Raw genomic sequence first — 25,114 nt, forward strand, 5'->3', positions numbered from 1 at the left:
TTTCATGTCCTTTCACTTGAATCCTGCATATCCTTGGACACTATTATGCTCCCCTTTTAAACCATCTTAGACTGCAGTCCTGTGCACACATACCTGAGAATAAGCCCCATGGAATAAAATGTAGTTTTGAGTAAACACGTAAAGGATTGTGTGGATGCTTTCACCTACTCCAGACACAATCCTATGCTTGCTTAATAAGTAGGGGAGGCATTCTTCCGAATAGAACCGTATGGAATTACGGATGGCAACCTACATTTCATATTCTGGTTCCATCTATTTATCTTTTTTCTTATTTAGACCTGAAACCCAGTAATTACACTTGCCTGGCTTCCAGTTTCTGTTTTTGCTGACAAAACCCATTTGGGTTTTGATATCTGCTTGGCAGCCTCATTGACCTGGTGCAAATTCAAACTTGTAGCTGCAGGATTCCTGTCTCTGGGACCTAAGCCAGAACGCACACAGAGGGATGTTGGTTTACTTCTGACTACTTATTGAAAACAATTTTTCCTCTACGCTATGACCAAATGTATTTAATTGCAAAATGAATACCAACTAAGCTAATGGAAAGGTCAGCTGTCACGCTGCTTTGCGTTGTTATTTAGCTGACCTGGGCTCACTTGCTCTAGTTGGTTTTTTGCTCCCTGGACTCTGCGGGTCCACTGGGGAGGAGCGACCAGTTTGCCAGAGGAGGGAAAAGAGTGCCTTGCATCATTCAGCTGCAGTCCTCCACTTCATTAAAGAGCAGCAATGACAGACTGCCAGCACTGCTCTTTAATCAGGCAGGAGGAAACCTAGATGAAGCATGAGAGCTAGATCAAAGCAAGGAGAGAGAAAAATCAGGCGTATCTCTGCATATGAGCAGAGAGATAAGGAGAAATCAGAATTATGCCCATCTTATCTCTTTGACAGCTTAGAGCTTCAATAATAGAATAATTGTGAGTTTTGCACTTTTAGAAATTAGTTATGTACTTACTAACATCTCTGTCCCCAGAACCTGGAACTGTGAACTCACCAAAATAGGTGCTGAATGTGTTTTGCAGCTGGGTACATTAATATAAGGGTTGTGCAAAACATTCAGGTAGCAAATATTTTCAGTGCAAAAGGGTTTCCACCCCCCCCCCCGGAGGTCCAAAATGTTCACCAAGCTCTTCCCACAGAGGTTAGCTTTCTTACACCAGATTAAAGCTGCCAAGAAAGGCATCAGTTGGCTATTAAAAAAGAAAGAAAAAAACAGGACAAAAACAAAAGTGAGGTTTTCTGTTTTCAGCCAATTAGCAATCACATAGCTGGTGTGAGGATATCACAGCTCCTCACGGTCCCATCGTAATTCAGTGTGGGGCTTTCTGTGTGTTTGGCCTTGCTCTGTGGAACGGCATTCCTGTAAGGATATGTGTGGCATCCACTATCTACACTTTCCAGAAGCAGCTGAAGCCATTTTTGTTCTGACAAGCCTTCCCAGCTGAATGAACAGGTCTCTGCCATGAGGCAAAAGTCCTGGTATCGCTAAAGGTTAAAACATGTACTATGTGCATAGCAAACAAGCAAAATCAGCTGTACTGGGGTGGGCAGGGGAACACCAGGGTGGATTGGACTTTCAGCTGCACAGAAAATTGACTGAGCCATCATCACATTGCTCTCCCTAAGAATAGGAAGAAAAGGAAATGCATCCCTGTTGTTAAAGCCAATATATTCGCTACCTGTCTTATGACTCTACCATGATGGTTTCATTACCTGCCGGCAAAGCAAGGCAAGTCACAGAGCATCAGCCTAATTGCCTTGTCAACAGGAACACACTCCTTTCTCTCCCCAATGCCCCTAAACAATGGGTGAACACGTCGCCTTCTGTAGTGCCCATCAAAAGACTGACAGAAGGGAAGCACTTCTCGTAAGGTCTTGTGAAAAGGTTTATGAAAGCCTGCCCCATTTTGGCTCATCCTTAAGGAATGTTCTCTCTTGCCCACTGCATCTCTCATTGTTTACAACTCAGGACTTACTCATCCACACCTGATCTTTATTCCTCATATATTTAGCTGAATGTAAACCGTCTACCCACAATTACGTAGTGGTCACAATCAGAGGATACATACCTGGCTCATTCCAGAAAGTTTCACATAAACATAAGAAGAGTAATTTGTTGCCCGAGTTTGTGATGAGAGGTAATTTCACTTATGCCTACTTGAAATAGATCTTGTCTGGCCATGGGCACTGTCCACTCTGCCAAGCACATATAGAAACCCTGGCATTGTACGCAATCACTTATCAAAGAATAAGAGAAAGAAGTCTTGCTCAGGATTGCTGACTCTTTTAAACACACTTCTTCCTCTAATTACTCCCTAGATTAAGTCAGCAAGTTGGGGACTAAGGCTCCTTCCAGACTGTCACTGTCTTCTGGTGGGATTCAATCATTTACTGGCAAGTTTAGGTTGCACAATTATAGATAATTGGAGGTCTTGTAAAAACAAACCCACTTCCCCCAAAGATCCGACTTTTGTAGTAAGTAAAATGGCAGAAAAATGTACTGAAAAGTGTAGAATAATACTTGCTTTGACAAAACATTGTCTAACCTCTCTGTAAACAAATCACAATGGCTGCTTATTAAATAGACAATGGTGTCTAATTTTCCTGCAAACAAATCAGGATGAATGCTGAGTTCAGGAATTTTTATCACATATAACTGATGGTATAAAAAAGGCTCTCCTTAGCAATACAAATGCCAGGGGTTTGCGAGAGTGGTGCACAAGTTTCATTCAGGTAATATGTGGTGGCGATTCTAATTTTTACAAAAACACTGTAGCATCTAACACAGTGCATTACAATAGCTAAACAACAGGCAGGCAAATCATTATGTGGTCTGCCAAGACCCTCAGCACAAGATGCAATTAAAAATGAAGATTTTATTTAAAAAGTTCATTAATAGAGTTGTGCAAAATTACAAGAAAGCAAGAAGGATGTAGATGCAGCCAACTTTAATTAAGACTTAAATCTAATCAAACCTTCATGATATATTATTTGTTACTAGGGAGCCATTCAGCCTGACTCAACATTTGTCAAAGGTGAAAATGTTCAGACCTCAGAAAATTCAACACACACAAGCATTTCAATATCTGAGGAAGTCACCAATGAAAAGCAGTGGAGCTGGGAGAGAGATTATGGAGCTAGGCCTTTTAGAGTTACTGACTCGAACATTGTGGTTAACTTTTTAACGATTCGGTGAGAGAAGGTTTTATAATTTAAAGTGGTGGGAAGCACATTTGTGTATTTCTGACTCAAGTGAAATTTTGTCTGAAAAGAGATGGATTGTAGACAAGTTAGTCTGTTGCGAGAAAAACAACAACAGGTCTTGTAGTTCCTTAAACACTAGCAAATTTATAAATGGCAGAAGAAGTTTTAATGGACTAGGACTCATCACTTGCATGAAGTGTTATCCTCAGATAATGCCAGTAATCTGGAAGACCAAAAGAGGAAGCCATGTGTACAAGTTCTCCCGGGTGCAGAGCCTCTGTATCTTCTCTCGTTTGTCTCGGAGCAACAGTTTAAAAGGCTAAAAGTAAAAGAAGGCAGCTAGAGGTTCTGTCAGGATCACGTGAACTGAATAGGGAATGGCATCTCAGCACAAGATCTGAATAAAGAAGCAGAGTACCAGTTTTTGTAGCTTATGCAACCCATCCCAGGAGGAGAAAGCCATGCATTTATTATGGCATTCCTTGAAGAGATTTTTCCGTTTTTCAAATGAATGGTCTTGAACAGTTCATTTCACAAAACATTAGCAAAGAGAGATTTTGGAGAAATTCCATTGCTCTGCTTTAAAAATTGCAGCGTGGGCTCCAGGGTTCAGAAACTTATTTTTCATTTTGGAAGGAAATTAGAGAGTTGCAAGCCATGGGAACCAGCAGGTCGGTGGAGGAAACACTTTTAGCACATAAATTCTAACACAATGTTGGTAAATTATTATTTATTTATGAAATGACTTTTACACGTATCTCAAGGTGATATACATACACACCATGAAAGCAGCTAAAATAACCATTAACTGTAAATAACAATTAGCATTATCCTTATTGGCTGAAATGCATATAGTTGGCATCATTCAGGTTTTAGTTACAAAATGAATGACATCATTAGGAGTTGGATGCAAATATATTTGCCTATTGGTTAAAATGATTCGATTTTTATAAAAGGTAGAATAGGATTGATTTCTTACCTTTTACAATAGCTTCAATTAGAACACTGGCTGCATTTGGCTGTAACAGTAAACCATGGTTTAGTGCAGCCTTCCTCAACCTGGTGCCCATTATTCCTGATCACTGGCCATTGCTAGTAATAATAATAAATAAAAACAAAAATGTGCACCCTACCCGAGACCATTCCATTGTAACTTTCCAACCTCCCAAAATTCCAACACCTCTTGCGACGGTTTGACCCCTTTCCGTTTTAACAGTACAAATTCTACAAATACCCTCCATATCTCCTCAAAATCATTTCTCCTGCATATTCCCTGTCTTACCTTAATAGCACATTAATTTACCATTAATAGCTATATCCCACACCTCTTTATACCATTCTTCCATTTAATATTCACCTTGCCCCTTCCACTTCCTAGCTATAATAACTCGTGCAGCCATCAATAAATTTGTGAGCATTTCCTTCATAGCCTGCAAACCTTCCATCCCATCATAAATGGATAATAATGCTACCTCTGGACTTTTGGTCAGCTTTAACCCAGTGATTCCTGTTATCTCCTTAAACACCCTTTGCAAAAAAAAATTGTACATATTTACACCTCCACCACATGTGAACGTAAGTCCCAATTTCCTGGCGTCCCCTCCAACGTAACACTGAGTATTCCTTGTTTGTTCAAATCAAATCTTCAAATATCTTAAGGTCTGTCACATGGAAGATGGTGCAAGCTTGTTTTCTCCTTGCTCTGGAGGGTAGAACCAGAACTAAAACAGGCCAGTGTTTCCTTAAGAACTACCCTCTGAGCCTTATTTATACCCATGGGAAGATATCCATAGAGAAACTGTGGAAAAACCTCAGTCATTTCAACCCTGCTGCTAATTATGAAACAGTCCACATACGGTAAGTTCAATTTCTTGGATACTATAGTGCAAGCACGTGAACCAATGCAAAAAGCCACCTTTGGAACTGACCTCACCATTAGGCAAATTGAGACTGCTTGCTCAAGTGGTACATAATGGGAGCAGCCAAAGTAGCCTTGCCCCTTGCTTCCCAATCCCATGCCTCTTCATTCGCTCTCACACAATGGCCAGATGCAGCAGCAGCAGGCAGCTTCTTTGTCAGTGGGATTCTGATTTCTGCACATTGGAGCATGTCAGAGACCACTGAGATTATGTTGGGTAGCCCCACTCCCACACCCCTCTCCTCAGCATCCATAAACTGGGCAAAAGATGGGAATAGGATTTCTACGCTTGCAGATCCTTCCAGGCCAGGCATAGGCAAACTCAGCCCTCCAGATGTTTTGGGACTATAACTCCCATCATCCCTGACCACTGGTCCTATTAGCTAGGGATGATGGGAGTTGTAGTCCCAAAACATCTGGAGGGCTGAGTTTGCCTGTGCCTGTTCCAGGCAATTGACAACTCTGCAAGATGAGTGTTCCCAATTGTATGGGATGGTCTACAGGTAACTCCCAACTTGTCAGGGAATGGTCTAAAGATGAGGACTGGGGAATGCATTCTATGGCAGACCAGCTTCTCTCCGATGGAGAGCTGGAGGGGGAAGAGTCGCCCCCCCTTGTCCACAGAGTCCACAGCTTAGGGAGGAATTACCCAGTTACAAGATAATGACAAGAGAACCAGAAGGGAGGGGGCAGCTTGTTGACACATCACTTGAGAGTTTGGGGGGGGGGACCCCTCACCATGGACTCAGAGGTCCGAACACATCAGACAGCAAAGGAGTCAGAGGGAGGGAGGGACTTCACGTTGGCACCTAAAATTCTGCGGAAGTGGGAAGGATGGTTTAGAGTAGCCAACTGCCCTCTTTGCAGAGAGCTGTGTATTTCTGCTTGTAACCTGATGCTGTAATAAAAAGACTGTAAATATATCAACTGCTCGTTAATTCTTATCCATGAAGTTACCAAAGGGAGAGGAGGACTCTCCACACCTGACACACATTCAGCTTTACACACTTGGTAAAGTTTGTTTTGTTTTTAATTTAAAGCGGGCAGAAAGCGGGTCAGCATCTGGGGGGAAAGGCTTTGGCAGTTCCACCTGCCATTGAACTCAATGTGTTTGACTATGCACTATTTTGGCTTTACACGTGATCCCTGGAAAGTAACCCCAGCATAAGCTGAGAGTTGCATGCACTTGCAGAGGTTAGGAGCAGGGGAGGTTCACGCGCGCGCGCACACACACACACACCACCACCACCACCTCATTTGCTCTGCATGGAGCTGAACACAAGAAGGAATTAATTACAAAACTTTAAGAGACAGGGAACAATCACTGCAACAGGCTCGTTATAATTATTGTATTCCCTGGAAGCCTGCCCTGAATGACGGAGATGGTTTATGAAATGCTACAAATCATCATTGTTCCAACTCCACACGGACTTAATGCAGGTTTAACAACAACAAAATTGGAGCAAAACGAAGTTGAGAGAAGAGGAAAAACAAAGGATGAAGCTGAACTCAACAGATACAAGCAGTCTAATATTTCGTAATTTAATTTCACACTCGATAGGAAGTTCAGGAATTGTAGATACGGAAGAGATTGCGTTTTGAAAAAGATGGTGGCTGGCAGCATCAAGATCTGAAGTTAAAGGAGAAAAACTGCATTTATATAGTTTTTCTCGGCTCATTCAGCCAATGACCCATGAAAGTAAACTCTGGATACATCCCTACCTGCACCCATTCGCCTTGTATCACAATGTTGGGCCTTCTGTGCTGTTTTCATTTCTGCCCAGCGGTACACAAGGGGGAGAGTTCAAATTAAATATCTCACCTTTCAGAAAGTTGGCCCTTTTTCTAAGGGTTTTCCAAACCCCCCTCCCGGAGCTTGTATCTCTTTCATGGTCTCGTGATCTCATAAGTTCTGTGGCTGCCCTGTGACCTTCCGACCTTCAACTACACGATTCCTTTCTAAATTGCTCCGTGTTGAGACATCAATGGGGGAATATCAACTTTATTATAAAAGACAGCATTCTCTCCCAAAATGTCAGTCGGCGTGAGTCACCGCACCTGACTGGCAAGCTTTTATAAAACAGGAATAAGGATTTTGAAAAGTACTGTGTCTTATTTTACCCATAGTCAAGTTTCTATGTAAAACACACACACAAAAACAATATTATATATATATATATATATAATATTCTGGAATCCTCTGCAGCAGCGACTGTCATGTTAAACTCTACTTAGCCACGAGGGAGAAACTCTAGCCTTGAGCAAAAATTACAAGCAATTTAACATTAATGCCATGCTTGAAAGCTGCCTTGTAAAGCTGAAGGTAACAATTTGAGATGTGCTAGTAAATTCGACCTCCTTTTTTTCCTGGCTTCCCTGTGTTTCTCTCTGTTTTCATAATGCCTGTTCTTGGCAGAAAGGGAATTGGATGTCGACACTTGTTTTAATCTCAAGACTCGGAGGCACGTATCTTTCCGTCTATTGCAAAATCCACCCTTATAAAACATGTATGGTCCTGCTGGAGACATGTTTTGGGAAGGGAGAGGGGGAACAAGAATAGGGGGGGGGATAATTGTATGACACCTGTTAAGAGTCTGATAGTTGACCATTATGAACATTTGCATCAGAAAGCAGTTATTGCTCTGTGGGGGGAAATGGTCTATGGGCACCAGCAAAATGGAAAGTGAATTCAGGATCAGTAATAAGAGTTAGACAAGGGTTGCCCACTCTGTCTTGCCACAGTTAGGCTTTTCATGCATCTACCTCTTCTTATGCCCAGGCCAAATCCCATCATGCCATCTTTCTAGATCCAAACCAAAAAGCAACCTAGAAAACCCTAGACCCCTCCCTTATGGCAGGACATCTCTAAAGTGCAAGTTATGGGTGAAAAAAGTTTCATCGATCTTCTTCTAAATACGAGACAGTAATTAGAGACAACTTGATGACCACACATTATGGGACAGTGCTTATTAGAGAAGCTCCATGTGTCTTCTCGAAAATGTCAGTGGAAATATGCTAAGCAGATGTCAGATAGCATTAGTATTGACTACTAGGCAATGTTACTAATAAGGCAGTACCGTTTGCAACAGGGGTAGTATGACAGACCAAATATGAATGTACCCATTTCAGACTGCATATTTGCACCAGCTAAAGAAAAAACAAGGCGTGGAAAAGCTGTTGTGAAAAACTCTCTAACCCTTTTCTCTGTATTTTGCAATACTGCAACTTATGGACTCAGCTACATTAGTCAAAAAACAGTGCTTTGAATGTGTTGTACACATGTATCACCAGGTGGTGTTGTACAGCACAAAACTTTTCTATGCAATTTTACATAGTGTTCTTTTCTTTTGTTATAAAGATTAAATATATGACTTATTTATAGCATTTCCCCTTGTAATTATTATTATTATTATTATTATTATTATTATTATTATTATTATTATTTTATACCCCACCCATCTGGCTGGGTTTCCCCAGCCACTCTGAGTAGCTCCCAACAGAATATTAAACAGAATAAAACATCAAACATTAAAAACTTCCCTAAACAGGGCTGTATGTAGATCCACCCTTTATTAAAGTTTTTCTGCCTCTTCTCTCACAAATAGAGTGGGGCAAATAAATCTAAATCCCTATTGCATGGACATGTAGCATTATACCAACCACACCCGTACAACGTGAATTCTATATGCCACTACGACTGTATATGGCATACCACACAGTGCAGCCTGGCTTAGTACATTATAAGCCCCCTTATTTTGACAGCTCAAGTCAAACAGCACAGCCACAGATTTATTGAGGACCTTGCAGGCTGCAATAGAAGACCAGGTGGACTATAATACAGTGCCTTTAAAAAGAAAAAGCTATGCCAGAGCTTTCCAAACTTTTTATGTTGGTGACACATTTTTTAGACACGCACCATTTCGCGACACAGTAATTCAGTTTTACTAGCAAACCGGAGGTTAAACTAACCCCTCTCCAGCCTTGGGAGGAGCGAAGGGAGTGTTGGTGCAACACACCTACACACTGCAGCCGACACACTAATGTGTCGCGACACATAGTTTTGGAAGCTCTGGGCTATGCCCTTGTCCACCATGGCTTTCAGCCAACAGTAGAACTATTCAGCATCTATTCATATGCTGCTTTCCCTTTGAAAAGCCAGTTGTGCTAGTGCTATAGCCTGTACCATTGTGCACTGCCATAATTTGAAGCATTAATATAATTTGTATTATTATATCTAATAATTTACATGAAATGCTGACAATCTCGTTTATGTTTCTGCCAGGCAACTGCCAAAGGGGAGCTGTATACACAATAAAGTTCTGTTTGTTCTTCCTTTTAAAAAAAATAATACCTGAGAAGGTAGATAATTGTGCAGGTTTGCTGTGTTCAGCGCTGGTTTATTGACACTTGTTGCTGACATCTCTTGTCAGTAACAGGTAATTTCGCCAGTGTCAACAAAGTTTAATAAGTGTGAAAGTCCATTAGGATGAATCAAAGCCACTTAGAACATCTACTAACAATAATCAAAGCACTTGCTGGAAGCGTGTTTCATCATATGTAACAGTAAACATTTGACGAGAACCTAGGATAATTGCATTAGTTACTTTGTTGTGGACTGAAGTGTCATAAGCTGGGAGGAAGCCATGGAGTCTCACTTCCCTAGGCTGCTTAAATCTCATTGGCTTTAATGGAATTTAAGCAGATAAACTACAAACAGGATTGCAACATTACTCTCTAGTGTTCGCCTTATCGTGTAATGCGGAGATTATGATGTGGCACAGCCCGATACATGTTTACTCTAAAGTAGGTTGTGCTATATTCAGTGAGGCTAGGGAGAGTGTTTAGGATTGCAAGCTAAATCACGTCAGGAGATGCTGGGGATTATGACAATAATGAAATGGCAGAGTATAGGAATGAAGGTCCATGTCTGAGTTTGTGTCAGGTGTCAGCGGGGTCTTGAGCTGCAGTTGACAGCAGTCACGATCCAGCACCTGACATTTTGCTGAACCGTCATGTGATTTTCACTGGAAACCTGGCAGACTGAATGCTGTACTTTGAAGGCTGCAGCGCCAACCTGTCAGAGCATTCATTTAACTGACTCCAATGTTTGGGGGCAGCCCCTCTTTACCAGGTCCTTAAAGCATCAGCCCCAGAGCTTGCTCCCAAGTGCATGCATACAAAAGAATGTTTGCAACTGTTCTCTCTCTCTAACAACTGGGGTTGGGACCACGAGGCAGAAGGAGGGATTCTTACCCTTTCCCCTATGCCATGTTCCAACTGAAAATTGCCACATTGCTTGTTTTGACCTAAAGCTGCTATTTGCATCGAACAGCAGCTTCAGGGGCAATTGTTTGACATGGGCTTAAGCGTTAACCTTCCCCTTGTACTGCTGTTCCAGTCTACACTGAGGTGCCTGGCATCTGATTTTGCTAAAAAGGGAGAGACAGAGACAAGTTCAGTTGTAAAATCACATTTTAAAAGAGCATGGGTAGCATAATGTGCAGTTTGACTCACAGGTTGTACACACTATACATCGAAAGTGCATTTGAAGCCATTGCTTCCCTGGGAACTATACCCTCTCTCACACAGAGCTACAATTCCCAGCACCCAGGGAAAACTGTATTTCCCAAGATTCTTTGGGGAAAGCCATGCTGTAAAGGCAAATTGTACACAGATAGCTCAATCAGTAAATCAATAATCTCATCCAACTCTGATTCATCTCTGGTGTGAATATGCTGTCTATGCTAGTCAGATCCAGTCCAAGATGTTTTGCTGTCTGAGGTAGAACAGCAAATGGTTATACACACACCCTGCCAAGATGTATCATACTCAAGTCTGGACAAATTATTTCTGATACCCGAAGCAGAAAATTGCACCAGTACCGCCCCCTGGGAGTAAAAAATACAACAATAATAAATTAAATAAACAATTTGCTGCCCCTGCATGACACCCAAAAACCACCGCCTCAGGCACCTGCCTTGTTCAATCTAACTAGCCAATGGGAGACTGGCCCCAGTTCCCCTTTGTTGCTTGCTGCCCCGGAAGCTGTCCTGTGTCTGGTTTTGACTACACACCCACCTCTGGCTTCTCTGATCTTTGTCTGCTGCTCTGGAACTTAACCCCAACTATTTTAGACCATGCATCAGGTTCTGGGCACCTGAGTCAGATCTCCTTGGCCCTGGAAGCCAACTACATGGAGCCTGCTGAGGCCTGGCACTCAATTTTGGGGAGAGTATAGGCTCTGTATGAATAGGGGGTGGCCTTTGGAAGAAGGATGATAGATGCTCCATCCCTTGTCCTCAGAAAGTTTTGAGGATTCCCATTATAAAACCATATCCCTTGCTATGACTTGTGCTTTAAGGTAGTGATGTGTCCTACTAAACAAAGGACTCCTCATTTGAAGGGCTACATGGCCCAAGCCCAGTTTAAAGAGAAAGACCCCTAAGAAGGGAATGCAGGAGCCTTGAAGTTGCCTATCAGCAGTTAGCACATGGGCAGCAAGTCTCAGTCTGCCCACCTGTGTCAAGGCTTATATTTATTTAAAACATACTAATTATTTCTAAATTTACTCTGAGTGGAACGTAGGTGGAATCTATACACCTATTTTAAAAAGCTGTGAAAATGCTTTTTTAAAAAACGTTTTGGGAAAAAAATTGATTGAATTTGCCATAGCTCACTGTCGCCATCTAGTGTCAGATTTGTATATTGCACTTTATAACACACTTAAAATGTTTTATTTGCAGCTGTATAGCTGAGCCCTTAGTTTAGCACCACACATTATGATTACATGTGACTCAAGCCAAACTATGGCTTTGCTATTCCTGCATGTGATTCAGATTTGTGCTCGTTCAATAATTCCGTCTCAAATCCTTATTTGATCTAATCATCTTGTGAACTGCCCTGAGATCTTGTGATGAAGGGCTGTATATAAATCACATAATTTTTTCATCCATATAAATGATGTTTCCTCTCTCTTGGTGGCGTGCTTCCTCTTTTTGAATGTGTTTCGTTAGCCATCCACCTCTAACTAGGCTATCAAAACCAACACTTTGAAAGCAAAGGTTGAAAACCAGTGGAAAGAAAATGGGATATATTGTTTGATAAGCAAAAACCCACTTAGATTTTTACAAGTGTTTGGGAATTCCAAACCACGCCCCCCAAATCACACCGAGGCTGTTGAAATTCGTCTCCGATCATGAATACATGACTTGAAAGATTCATTGAAAACAGCAGGCTTTGCTTTTAACTCGGGGTTTAGAACTGTTGTGTAATGTACCTACATTTTTTGTAAGCATTTACCACTGTGACTGGCTCTTATACCTTGTAAATTAGGTACTGCTTTGAAAATGTAAAAACACTCCTACGCAGTTAATCATGGCTGTCTTTTCCAGATCTCTCAAGTTTGGTTTCAGAGAAATTGTTCCGTTAAAGATTTGATAGGAGCATTAAGTATATATAAATTTCCATGGTTGTCCCTTACAACAGTTTATCCAATAAACAAGAGAATCTGAGGGCTGTTTTTGTTGCTTTGATTATAATTACCATGGTACCATTTGGACAGACTGAAAGTTGCACCCAAGGCTATTGGAACAAACAAACCAAAAAAGCTATCTCCAGTACCTTCCCACAGTTTTGTTTAACCCGTCAGATATATTGGGGCAAAATCCCATTTTATCCTGATAGCCCTGAATGTCCCTTGGAGGAAAGTAGGATAAAAATATCACAATTAAGTCAATTGGATTCAAAATACAAAGGTACCCAAATCACATAGTGAATCAAAAGAATCGCATGGTATTTGCACCAAGTGCTGTAGCCCATATATATGAAAAGTTGGCATCATTAGAGAGTCAGTGTTATTGCAAAGAATTGCACTGCCCTTGGCATCAATGTGGTGCAACATGGTGGTGTTGAACCTGGTTTGGCTGCAACACCAAATGCAATACATTGACTTTACACGAATGAATCTTGGCTACAGCTTGAAGTTAGCAAAGAGGGAGCCAGGCTGGGACAACCGGAAAGCCAAACCTTGTGTTATCTCAGGATATCTGCAGGAGTAGCAAAGCATCTGTGCCACAGCTGTGTATCACGCTGAGATAAGGGCCCACATAGACACACCTTACTGGTAAACCATCATTTGGAATATTGTGACATGCGAACCAAGCTATAGGTTGCACTAAACCACAGCATGTCCTTTTCAGATGTAACAATAAACCATGGTTGGTGTTAAACAGGAAGCCGATATTTCCAATTTCCTTCTCACAGTCACATCAAAAGTGGAGAGGGGCAGAGTACAGTAATGTGCACTCACAGGGCATGAGCAGGTTCACTAATAATAATAATAATAATAATAATAATAATAATAATAATATATTATTTCTACCCCGCCCATCTGGCTGGGCTTCCCCAGCCACTCTGAGCAGCTTCCAAAAAAATACTAAAATACTGTAATACATCAAACATTAAAAGCTCCCCTAAACAGGGCTGCCTTCAGATGTCGTCTAAGGTAATGCTAAACAGTGGTAATGCTAACTTAGGTAATGCTAAACAGTGTTTTTTGGTATGACATCTGAACTGGACAATTGAGGGTTGTTGTCATCCGCATGCTGTGTTTGATAGCAACAAGAGGGCGTTTTATGGGAGTGGAAATGTGACACAAACACTAGTTTATTTTACATTCTTCCATATGAACCAAGTGTAAGGAGCTTCTGGCCCTCCAGATGTTGCTGAAGTGTGGCTACCATCCCTGACCATTAGCTGACAGGAGCTGGACTCCAACATCTGGAGGACTGCAGAGTCCTCACCCAATAGAAACCATACTTCTTTTGTTTATTCCAAGCAGCTAATTATGATTTAAGAGAGGATCAGCAGAGCTTTTAGAAAGCATGTCCACCTCCTAATAATCAAGGTAGCTTCCATCATAACTACACAAACCCAGTTAGGAATGACCCTATGATTTTAGCAGTACCAATGCATATGACTACAGGATTACAGCCTTATACTCAATCCTAAATGCCTTTGCTTGGAAGGACTTGCTTCTGAGTAACCAAGTACAGAAGGCTCTGTTCAGTCATTCGAACAATGCAATCACCCCGAAGTCCTCCCTGCCCCCCACCTAGACTTGGTATTAATGTTGTAGTTTCCTTTTGTGCATGTCTTTGTATGCTTACTTTTTCTGCCCAGACCTGAGGAGTTCCTCTTGCTTTTTAGACACCACAGACTGTTCTTTCTGTGATGCCTACTCCTTCCTTGTGCCAAGTGCTATGGCCCCTGTTTATCACCCCATCACATTGTAATGCCTGAATCAGCTGTTCAGGAGACAGCGTTTTCCCTTAGTGACTGACTGAGCAGTGCTCTTTGTGGCCGGATGGATTTTCTGTCTCTCGCTCTGTGTCACTGGCTTTCTCTTTGTTGCTCTCTCTCTCTTTATACACCTCATTCTTTCGTGTGCTCTTTTGCCCCCTCCTTTTTTCTCCTCTAGGTCTCTTAAGGGACAATTACCGTTTCACTTAAGTGACTGGAGGTTGCTGAAATCTAACATCTACGAGCCATTACGTTTATATTTTTTTCACCTTGATTATCCAGTCCTGTCCTTTATTCAAAACGCTGTGTCCCCCCCCCCGAAAAGGCTCTCTTAAAAATGAACATCCTACTCAGTATGAAGGAGCAATATAATGCCTTGAAACACTTGTACAGTGGTACCTCGGGTTAAGTACTTAATTCGTTCCGGAGGTCCATTCTTAACCTGAAACTGTACTTAACCTGAAGCACCACTTTAGCTAATGGGGCCTCCTGCTGCTGCTGCGCCGCTGGAGCACGATTTCTGTTCTCATCCTGAAGCAAAGTTCTTAACCTGAAGCACTATTTCTGGGTTAGCGGAGTCTGTAACCTGAAGCGTATGTAACCTGAAGTGTACGTAACCCGAGGTACCACTGTACAGACTCCGCTAATACAGAAATAGTACCTTGGGTTAAGAACTTTGCTTCAGGATGAGAACAGAAATTGCATGGCGGTGGCACGGCAGGAGGCCCCATTAGCTAAAGTGGTACCTCAGGTTAAGAACCGTTTCAGGTTAAGAACAGACCTCCAGAACGAATTAAGTTCTTAACCCGAGGTACCACTGTAAACCCAAAAATAAACAAGGACAGCCACATGATATTGTGTCCTGTATGTGTGTTTGTCAACAGAATGCACTTATTTATAATTTGATTTATATAAATATTCATGTACCACCTACACTAAGTCTGAAGGTGGGGTACATAGATATATAAGGAAAATTCAAACAATAAAATTGCAATACAGTTAAATAAAGTGCTGATAACCCAACAGGGCACATTGACCAAGCTCAAGCTTTCCCCCTGGATGTTTAATTCCTCTAAGTATATTTTAAAGAAGCACTAAAACGTCTTCAGTTTTGCTGCTTGTCCGAGCACAGAGGGAACCTGGTTCTGTAAAAAGGGAGCCAGTGCAGAGAAGTTGCTCCCTTTTGTGATTATTCACAGCGGAATGGGTCAATAACAGTCCCAAGGCACCCAAGCTGCAATGATGACAGCCCAAAACGAAACAAAAGGCAATTGTTGGCCTTTCGTACCAGAAGCAGTAAGGTGCCCGCTTCCTTTCCTCCAGGAATGATGGAGAACCTGCTAGATATGCCACTTTTCTGTAAAATCTGTGACTTGGCAGAGAGAGAAATGACTCTTTGGGGACCACTCCTTCTTTGGTCTCCCATTTTGTAATTTACCTATATTTACCCTTTTCCTCTTGTAGGGCTGTGACTAGGTCTCCTCAACCTGGAGCAGCCAACAGCTTCGCTTCCCCTGAGTGTTATCCGTTTTTGAGATGCTGCTCAGATTCTAAGGCTTGCTTTTCGAGCTTGAGCCCCTTGGCCTCAGAGCAGAGATGTTTTGAGCGGCCATTGACATTTTGAATCTGTGGGGATTAGTTGCACTAATTAGCTGTGCTTCTAGGCCTCAGTGAACTCATTGCCTCTAGCTGAGCAATCCTGGGCATATTTGCTTAGAAGTGATATTCAGTGGGACTGACTCCCAGGTGAGTGTGCATAAGATTGCAGCCGTTTGTGCACAAGTGCAACGGCACAGATATAATTCTATTCTCCTTCTACCATAACTAACCAACAGTCCCCCTTGGTAAACTAGGAGTCCACTGCAGTTCCCCTGATATAAAGGTAAAGGTAAAGGGAGCCCTGACCATTAGGTCCAGTCGTGGCCAACTCTGGGGTTGTGGCGCACATCTTGCTCTATAGGCCGAGGGAGCCGGTGTTTGTCCGCAGACAGCTTCCGGGTCATGTGGCCAGCATGACTAAGGCGCTTCCAGCAAACCAGAGCAGCCCACAGAAACACCGTTTACCTTCCCGCCGGAGCTGTACCTATTTATCTACTTGCACTTGACGTGCTTTCTAACTGCTAGGTGGGCAGGAGCAGGGACCGAGCAATGGGAGCTCATTCCATCTTGGGGATTCGAACCGCCAACCTTCTGATCGGCAAGCCCTAGGCTCTGTGGTTTAAACCACAGAGACACCCTCATCCCTTTCCCGATATAGTAAATGTCTCTTCTCTCTCCTTTTTTGGCATAAACCTCACAGAAGTCTAATTTGTGGCCAACTGCACTGGTTCGCTGCAGCCTGCTCCCAAGGCACTGTGGCAAATTGTGCACCCTGCAGGGCACAAGCTGTTCTTGTTCTGTACCTGGTGGTCTAACTTTTTAAACAATTGATACTGCAGCAAAGCACTGATATTGACATATTTGTTGACTTGGGGAACGAAGAACCTATTGGGAGATAACTCTAGATATGTCTGCCCTTGCTCTCTCCCTCCCTTGCCTTCCTATTGTTTTGGATCTACAGAGCCCTCTGACTCAGAACGAATATCCCTGTCTGGAAACCAGGACTATAAAAGTGCTGTGTCAATTCGAATACTGTTATGTTTTTTAGAGCAGCTCCTGATCGGAATCAACGCGTCGTAAGCCAGTCAATCACGATGCGGTGACGATGGAACAATAGCTGCTGCCCTCGAGCCTTTGGAGGCAGTTTATACGGCGGGAGCTTTTTGGAGTTCCGTTGCACGATCCCCAGATAGCGGGGGAGATCCAAGATCGATCTCCTCGAGAGATCGTAGCGATGAGTCTATCAGGGCCCCCCAGAAAACTCCGGCACTAATGCGGTTTCGTAAGGAGACCACTTACTGGAGTTGGAAGGGGGGGGGGAACGGCGCTTCACCTACCGGCCACGCAATGCATGGGCCCGAAACCCACCGCTTTACTCTTTCGCAGAAGCGCGCCGGCCACGTGAGCGAGTGACTGCCGACAAGCCTGACAATGGCTCTCTCGCCCTGTACCGCCCGATCCCCCCCCCCGCCTCCTTCCCTCCCCCTCTCGATAGAGCCTTAATTCGCTTTGGCAAGACCCAACGCATTCCGATGGGAAAGAGAAGCGGGGGGGGAAGGAGCGTTCCAGAAAGCGCTTCTTTCTTTCTCCCGTCCCGCAGTGAGAAAGTTGCAGCGTTGCTTCGGATCTTGCTGCTTGCTGCGCATAAACGCGCCGGTTGCTTCTTTTTGGAGGGGGGGGCCGGCGCCCGCGACTCAAACAATGAGCAGCCGCGATTTCTGAAAGGAGACATCCCACGGCTGAGTATGTTACTAAAGAGGGGGCGGAGCATCGGTTAGGGAGCGCATGAGGGGGGGGACGCTACACCCTACTCTGATTGGCCGTCGGGAGGCGTGATGCCACGTCCGGCGGGGAAGCCCTGCCTTGCTGTGTGGACCCTCCTCTTTCTGGGTCTGGCTTTCTTTGCAGGTGGTGCCGCTGCTACTGCTGTTGCTGCTGCCGCCGCCGCCGCCTCCTTGCAGCCACCGCTCGCCGGCCGAATCGGACGCGCACCGAGGCGCGTGCCTCGCGCAGTTGTCCGCCGCTGCCTGGGAACAATCGGCAGCTCCTTCCTCCACCTCCTTTTCTTTCCAGCCTCAAACTTTGCCCGTCGAGGCTTGCAGTCGTTTGCATTTCTCCTTGGCACCCCAGCAACTCCCTCTCCACCTCGGGTCAAGAGACGCAGCCTGTCGTTTAATAACCATGCAGTAGTTCTGAGGATTTTTTAAAATATATTCCGCACACACAAAAAAAAGGAGGGAAACCGGATCGGGTCTTCTATGCAAACCTGCCCCTTATACACTCATCCTCCTCCTCCTCTCCGTCTGTGCCGTGAGAGCAGCAGCCGGCGCGCGGATTTAATTTCCTGGGATCTCCTTTTCGAGCGCTGCACTCCAGCCACCGCTTTCCTGAAGTGAAAACTCCGGAGCCCCTCGGCCGCTTCTTCCCCCCTCGCGCCCCACCTTGGAAGCGACTTGACCCCGCGGCTTTTCTGGGCCACCTTGCGCCGCCGCCTGCACCGCTTGGTTTGGCTGGGGATTGCATTGTTCCTTGCCCGCCCCTGGGGGTTTCCCCCTTGTGCTGGTTGGAAGCGGAGCTGGGAAGGCAGGCAGAGGGAGGAGATGGCCAAGGGAAGGTGGGACTGAGCGACCGCGTCTCCCTCACCTCTCCGCACCCCGCCGGATCCCTTGTCTTGAGAAGAGAGAGGCGGCGGCAGCAGTAGCACAGCGAGGCCGCTTTGGGATCGCCCGCTGCAGGTTCTTCTCCCTTCCTTTTCGGGCTACGAGAGCAGGATGCGTTTCTTCCCGTGGGGATTTTGGCTGCTGTGGGTCGCCGCCGCGTCGTCCTCGTCGGCTCGGAGCGACGGCGGCAACAAGCCGAGGAGCTGCGCCGAGCTCCGGCAACTCTATGGGGCCAAAGGATTCAGCCCGAGTGGGGTCCCCCAAGCGGAGATCTCGGGTGAGTAGATGCGTCATTTGACTAGTTCTCTGCCATCGCCGCCGTTATCGGCTTTTCTGCCCCAGGGTCCCTTTTGCCACATCTCCGAGCAATGTGGGTAGCCAGGATCCTCAGCTGGATGCGTGACTCGGGCAGGCTTGGTAACTAATCCGATGGAGGACGGAGAGGCGCGGGAGTTCACTGAGCCCTGTAATCCATATCTGAGCCTTGAGACGCGCGAGGCTATCCCTAGAGAAGACAACTGCCGAACATGTGCAGAGTGCTACTGCTTTCCTATTTGTAGACGAACTCAGTGTTGGGGCTCCGGGGGCGAAGGTGGGACTTGAAGAAGGCTTTGCGCTCCATGATTTTCCATTCTAAAACATGTGCACCGGGCGCAGGAAAGAGGTGCTGTGTACAGCAGATCCTGTATTGAGCTCCACACTGCTTTGTGTTCTGAAAGGTGGGGGTGGGGAGATCTTACTGATGCAATTTCTGTAATTCATCCATCTAACAAACCATTCTGATGTTGGTGTCTTAAGTAACTAGTTTAGGGGAAAGAGCTGCGGCTCTTTGCCTTTCTCCTCAACCCCCACCTCCCTCTATTCAGCACCTTCCCATTTTTCCATTTCCTTTTGTCAGCTGCAACTTAACCACCGCAGTATTTCCTGGAACTTTGTGTTGAGTTTGTGTTGAGATGGTTCTTGCAAAACCAGCATCTGCTGAGGATTCTGCTTTTGAAGGGAAGGTTGGGAATCTGTCTCTGTGAGACATTTTCTTAAAACCAAGTAGCCGCCACCAAAACACATCATTCCCGGTGTCACTGCTGCCTCAAAATGAGTTTCATTTGTGGTGTAGAGGGCTCTCTTGTCTCCTGCTTCCAACCCTCTGCTGCTAAGGGTGATGTGATATTGGGGGGGGGGGTCATTTGCTGTGCTTGTAAATAAATAAATCTGCCCTTAGCATAAGGCTGTAATGCAGTCTAGAGGATTTGAGCCAGAAGTGTGGTGTGGGTAATGAAAAACTCTTGTGATTGGTTTCAAAGTTAGAGAATGCCACAAGGTGATAAGAGAAGAGATGGTGTGCTCCATCTTATTGAGAAGGAAGAGGCTTAAAGACCAGCTGGCAATTTTTAAAAAAGAAAATGACACACGAATGCCCAGCTGTTCAAGGAAGTTAGCGGAAGATGCAGATTGCGGTAACTCCTGAAAGTTCGTTCCAGAATTCAGTTTGATTATTTCCTTACTTCCTCTGTATGTATCGGAGGCTTTCCTTTTTTAAAAATGAATACATTTAAAGGTATTTTCTTATTACCTGTATCAAAACATGCAAAATATGCAAAAATGCAAAAGGTCTGGGGGAAATAGTTCATTTTAGCTGACTTGTGTGAACTTTCTCATTGCAACACAGCAGTAAGGTAATCTTAGGGTAGGCATCAAAGCCAAACCACAGCGTTATTCCATTAAAATTATGCTCTACAGTCAATTTCTGATAGTGGGTTGTATCCGCTACTAGGGATGCTCAAAGTAGACCCTTATAAATTGAAGCACAAAAGTAGCTTCGGCCCATTAATTTCAGTGGGTTTACTCTGAGTAGAATTTGGTTAGATGGAACCTGTTGTTTGCTCAGATGTAAATCCCACTGGTTTAAATTGAACTTGCTTCCAGATAAGTTTGGTTAGGGTTGCTGTTCAGTAGTATGCCAGGCAAACCTAATAGTTTTACATTAATGTTGAGGAAGCAGTTACATCAGGTGGTATTTTAAGTTTTGCTCAGAGTAGACCTATAGAAATGAGTGGACCTTAGTTAGTCATGCCCATTAATTTAAATGTATCTGAGTACAAATGATGGTGGATACATACAGCTCATAGTTTCCTTCATTGAAATATGGTGAGCTTTGAAAGAATGCCCCCTACAGAATGGTTTCAGTTGTCTTGTTAGTTTGCAGTTATTCACAGTTCCTCCTGGCTCCTTTGCTTCTTCAGGGATGAAATATTTTTTACTTTGATAGTCAAGCATGATGTTCATAAGATTTGGACAAATACTGCTTTTTAACTGTCTGCAGGGTGAGATTAGTTGCTTCCTAAGGTTGTAATCCTGTGCATATAGTGTTTGGGAATAAGTTCTCTGGAAGTCATTGAGACTTGCTTCCAATTAAACATGCATAGGATTGGCCTGTGTGTCTTGTATTTGCAGCTGCTCACATAGAGTAAGCAGATAGTTGAGGCGGGATTTTCCTTTTCTTGGCCATTTAAACCAGGGGTGGAGAACCTATGGTCCTCCAGATATTGCTGGACTTCCTTCAGCCAGCAGGAATGATAGAATTGGAATCCAACAACATCTGGCCACTGCTTCCTTATCCCCGATTTAAACAGAGGGCTTAGTTCAGACTGCAACAAAACCAGAAGGGAGTTTTATTCATATAAATGATGCCAAATGCAGACTGGAACTTTTTCTAGGTGTAGCTCAGCAGCATTAGGAGAAAACTGAAGAACTCAAGTCTATATGGGTGCAGTGGAATAACAGCACCACAGCATTTGGTGCAAGTTTACCTATTCAGGATCCCATTACTTGTACATATTTAATGCAACTGTTTAGGTACCTTGTTACTATGTTTCGTGTCCAATCGCTTGGCAGCCAAGTGGTTGAATTTAAATTGAGGTAGTTTAGACCACAGTTCTCTTAGAAATCTGTATACATGCCCTAAACACACATGCACTCCAACTGCTTTAAAGCATATTGGTTTGTAATTTAATAGACTGCCTTTATACAAACTAGGAGCATAATCCAAGCCCTTTGATCATGTGTCTACATGTCCTTTGCGCTGCTGAATGTGATTTGTGAGCCCCTTCCTCCTCAGTCTGATTAAACAAAACTATTACTCCCCCGCCCCCCCCCAAAAGGGAAATTATCCTTTGCCTATTTATGAATCTCAATGAACCCATTTCACACACCCATTGACATCAGGAATAGCATGCGAACCAATCCCACTCCCAATCTCTTGAGGACCTCCTATCTCCAACATCTCCTCCATCTCCAACATCAGTTTATCTAATAGGGAGAGTGAAGGTACTGGGTTATTAGAATCTCAGCCAGAGAAGAAATTGGGCCATAATGCGTGCCCTCAAATTGAAAGAAGCATTTTGATCTACCAGAGTTCATACACAATCCAAATTGGGAAATGACAAACTTCAGCAGCGTATACATATATTACAGTGTGAGTGAGATTTCTGTCTTTTCCATCTCTGTACAAATGAAAGGATATGAATCAGGAGTCTTAAATTCTGTTTGGCTTTGGTAGCCATCCAGAATTTGTGTTTGACACCAACTGTCCCCCTCACCTGCGAGAGAGAGGGATAGGATATTGATTGTGGCGCCATGCTGACCCAGTGTGATTATGGGAAAGGGTCCTTATCTAGCAAATGGGAAGCTGGGGAGAATTCTAGGTGGGGAACCCATCCCTGTTGCGTTGAGGCTTGACATTACGTTGTTGGCACTTCCCAACAACAGTTTGAGAACTGAACCCATTATAGCTTTTGGATAGTTAAGAGAGCATAAATAGGAGTAAGATTATCCATATGTTTTCAGCTAATGATGTTGGTAAGACTGTATGCCTGTGATGACTTGTGGCTGCCTGGGTCCAGTAGCATACCTACAATGACACCATACAATACATGGCTTTTTGTGTCATTCATAATGCTTAACCTCAGCAGTCCTCAGACATTTTTCTCCCCCTGGCTCTTTTTTACACAGAAAACAGCCTCTTAACTTGTTGTGTGTGAGAGAAAAGGGCCATGATTCATTTTTATGATGAAGTTATAATTTTAGTCTTTGACATGCTTCTATTATATTCAGATTTTCTTTTAAATAAATATAATTTAAAAATACTTACAGAAATTCTAAAAATCAGAATGTGATTCCTATACAGTCGTTCCCGAACGCCTTGGTACTCGAATGTTTTTGATCCCAAATGCCGCAAACCTGGAAGTGAGTGTTCTGGTTTGCGAACGTTCTTTGGAACCCGAACATCCGATGGGGCTTCAACAGCTTCCGATTGGCTGCAGGAACTTCTTGCAGCCAATCAGAAGCTGCACTTTGGTTTCCCGAACGTTTTGGAAGTCAAACAGACTTCTGGAACACATTCTGTTCGACTTCCAAGGTACGACTGTGTGTGTGTGTGTGTGTGTGTGTGTTTATATAGTCTTGTTTACTTAAAAAAAAAACACCAAGACCTACCTTGCTTGCCACAAAAGGTTTATGTCTTCAGGATATGATCATGCAGTAACTGATTCTACACGCACCGTGAATATATTTTGCTCAGGTATGGGTTTCGTGTGTCTAGTCTTAAATCCATTGTCTTATTCCAAGAATCTAGAATCAAGAACAGTTAGAAGTAAAGGGTTGGGCTAATTATAAGAACCACTGTTGTGAAGTCTGAGGAATATATATGTAAATGACAAGGTGTTAAAATATACCTTTTGATAGCGGGAACAGTAATGTTACATACATACCATTATGAAAGCTGGTAGAGGAAGTACACGGTGGAAAATGAGAGAACGAGAGTGTGCTGTCTTATGAGCCATCTGCTTCTAGCACTGCCAGCTGTGTACTTAAAAAGGAATTCTTCATGTTCCTAGTTGGTGGTTGCCATATGCACTTCAAATTGGTAAAAATTTAGAAAGTCACATCTGTGTTGTGCTAATATCCGTCTAGCGACTGCTATATAAGAGTCAGTGTGTTTTGATAGAGCATGTGATTTGGACACTGGGAGCTGACATGCAGAAGATTTTATGGTGGGGGGGGGTTGGCGTTTCCAAATGCAAGAGTTGCACTCAAAGCGAAGAGCTGTAAACTACTTTACTGCCTGTCCTGGTTCCAAACATATCACTTTACCCACTGCACGGCACTGCCTCCTATTCCTTTACTCTTTTTCATATCCAGATCCCCTCTATACTCACCTTCTGCTTTCCTTCAAAACCTATTGGCAGTTTCTTTCCATCCCAATCAAGTCTCTGCAAATGCTTTATTCTCATCACTGAATTCTAGACGTAGTGTTCCTTTCGTCTCTGAGCTAGGCTCATGAGACTCCTCATTAGGTTCCCTTTGGAGATTGCTGTTGCTAGCTCCCTTTTTCCAGGCTCCCCCCAGCCCCACTATGCGGTTTGAAGAAGGAATTGGCATGGGGGGATGGCTCTTTAGAGTGCCTGCAAATATGCAAATACATTGCTTATCAAGAGCTATTTCTATATCTGTTCACTTTCCTGAGCTGTTCTTAGAGCCGTCTGAGAGTTCCATATGCTTCATAAACTAGCACAGTCCCTGTTTCATATGCTTTTTTTTTTGGCTAGAAAGATGCACACTGCTTTGCTTTTCTGCTGTGATGGCCCAGTAGGCATTGATGTAGTTGGGTTCGTGAAAAACTTCTAAGGAAACCTAAGGCTGCTAAGAAAACGTAGCAGTCCTTGAACAAGCGGACAGATCATTTTATGGATTGCTTATTGGCAAGCTGAAGGTGCGGCCAGCCAGATGGAGAGCTTTCACAATGGAGAGAATTGAGCACTGATATCCCATAAGGATTTACATTGCAGGTGGTGGTAATTAATGATTTGCAGTCAGCAGTGTACAATGAGGTAATCACACTTGCTAATGATACCAAATTGCCCACCAGATGTTTTGCCTGCCAGCAGCCTGCACTTTGCACTAGTTGCAGTTTCTGAATAGTCTTCAAGGGCAGCCCCACGCAGAGCACAGTACAGTAGTCCACCCAGCACAACAGTGGAGGGGATTCTTCAAATATAATCTCTGAGATATCCATCAGCTCACTCAGGGAGGCTGCTAGGCAGTGGGGTAGGTGGTATACCAGCAGCAGCCCTGCTCAGGTGTCTCACCTAATATAAGATACCAACCCTCACAATTGTTCATAGAGTGGATTGGCTTCCTGGAGACTGGAATGGAGTCTCTATGGATGTTAGCAGCTCCCTTCATTGGTCTGGACTGGTGCTTCACTTAGTACCTAAGTGGACAGAGCTAAAACTCCTTGAGTCTCAGTGGTGCACACCATCATATTTAAATATACAACACATTTATTTACTATTTACAATTGCCACATTTTGAAAAGAGATGATAGAGCTGGAAAAAGTGATTAGGGGTTTGTAACTCT

At 43.7% G+C, this 25,114-nt stretch overlaps 1 protein-coding gene and 1 long non-coding RNA gene across 2 annotated transcripts in view; one reads left to right on the forward strand and one right to left on the reverse strand.

Moving 5' to 3' along the window:
• LOC309532063 overlaps positions 1-17,819 on the reverse strand; it is a 162,944-nt gene extending 145,125 nt beyond the window's left edge. Inside the window, exon 1 of the long non-coding RNA XR_014219572.1 lies at positions 17,377-17,819. This is a non-coding gene — a long non-coding RNA (uncharacterized lncRNA). The remainder of the gene's footprint in view (positions 1-17,376) is intronic.
• A 186-nt stretch (positions 17,820-18,005) lies between these two features.
• Positions 18,006-25,114, forward strand: part of GPC1 (glypican 1) — a 202,089-nt gene continuing 194,980 nt past the window's right edge. Inside the window, exon 1 of the mRNA XM_082221832.1 lies at positions 18,006-18,976. Coding sequence (XP_082077958.1) covers positions 18,811-18,976 — 166 coding nt within the window. The 5' untranslated portion in view covers positions 18,006-18,810. The remainder of the gene's footprint in view (positions 18,977-25,114) is intronic.

Source organism: Podarcis vaucheri (assembly GCF_965113315.1).
Source record: "Podarcis vaucheri genome assembly, chromosome: 5".
Lineage (NCBI taxonomy): Eukaryota > Metazoa > Chordata > Lepidosauria > Squamata > Lacertidae > Podarcis > Podarcis vaucheri.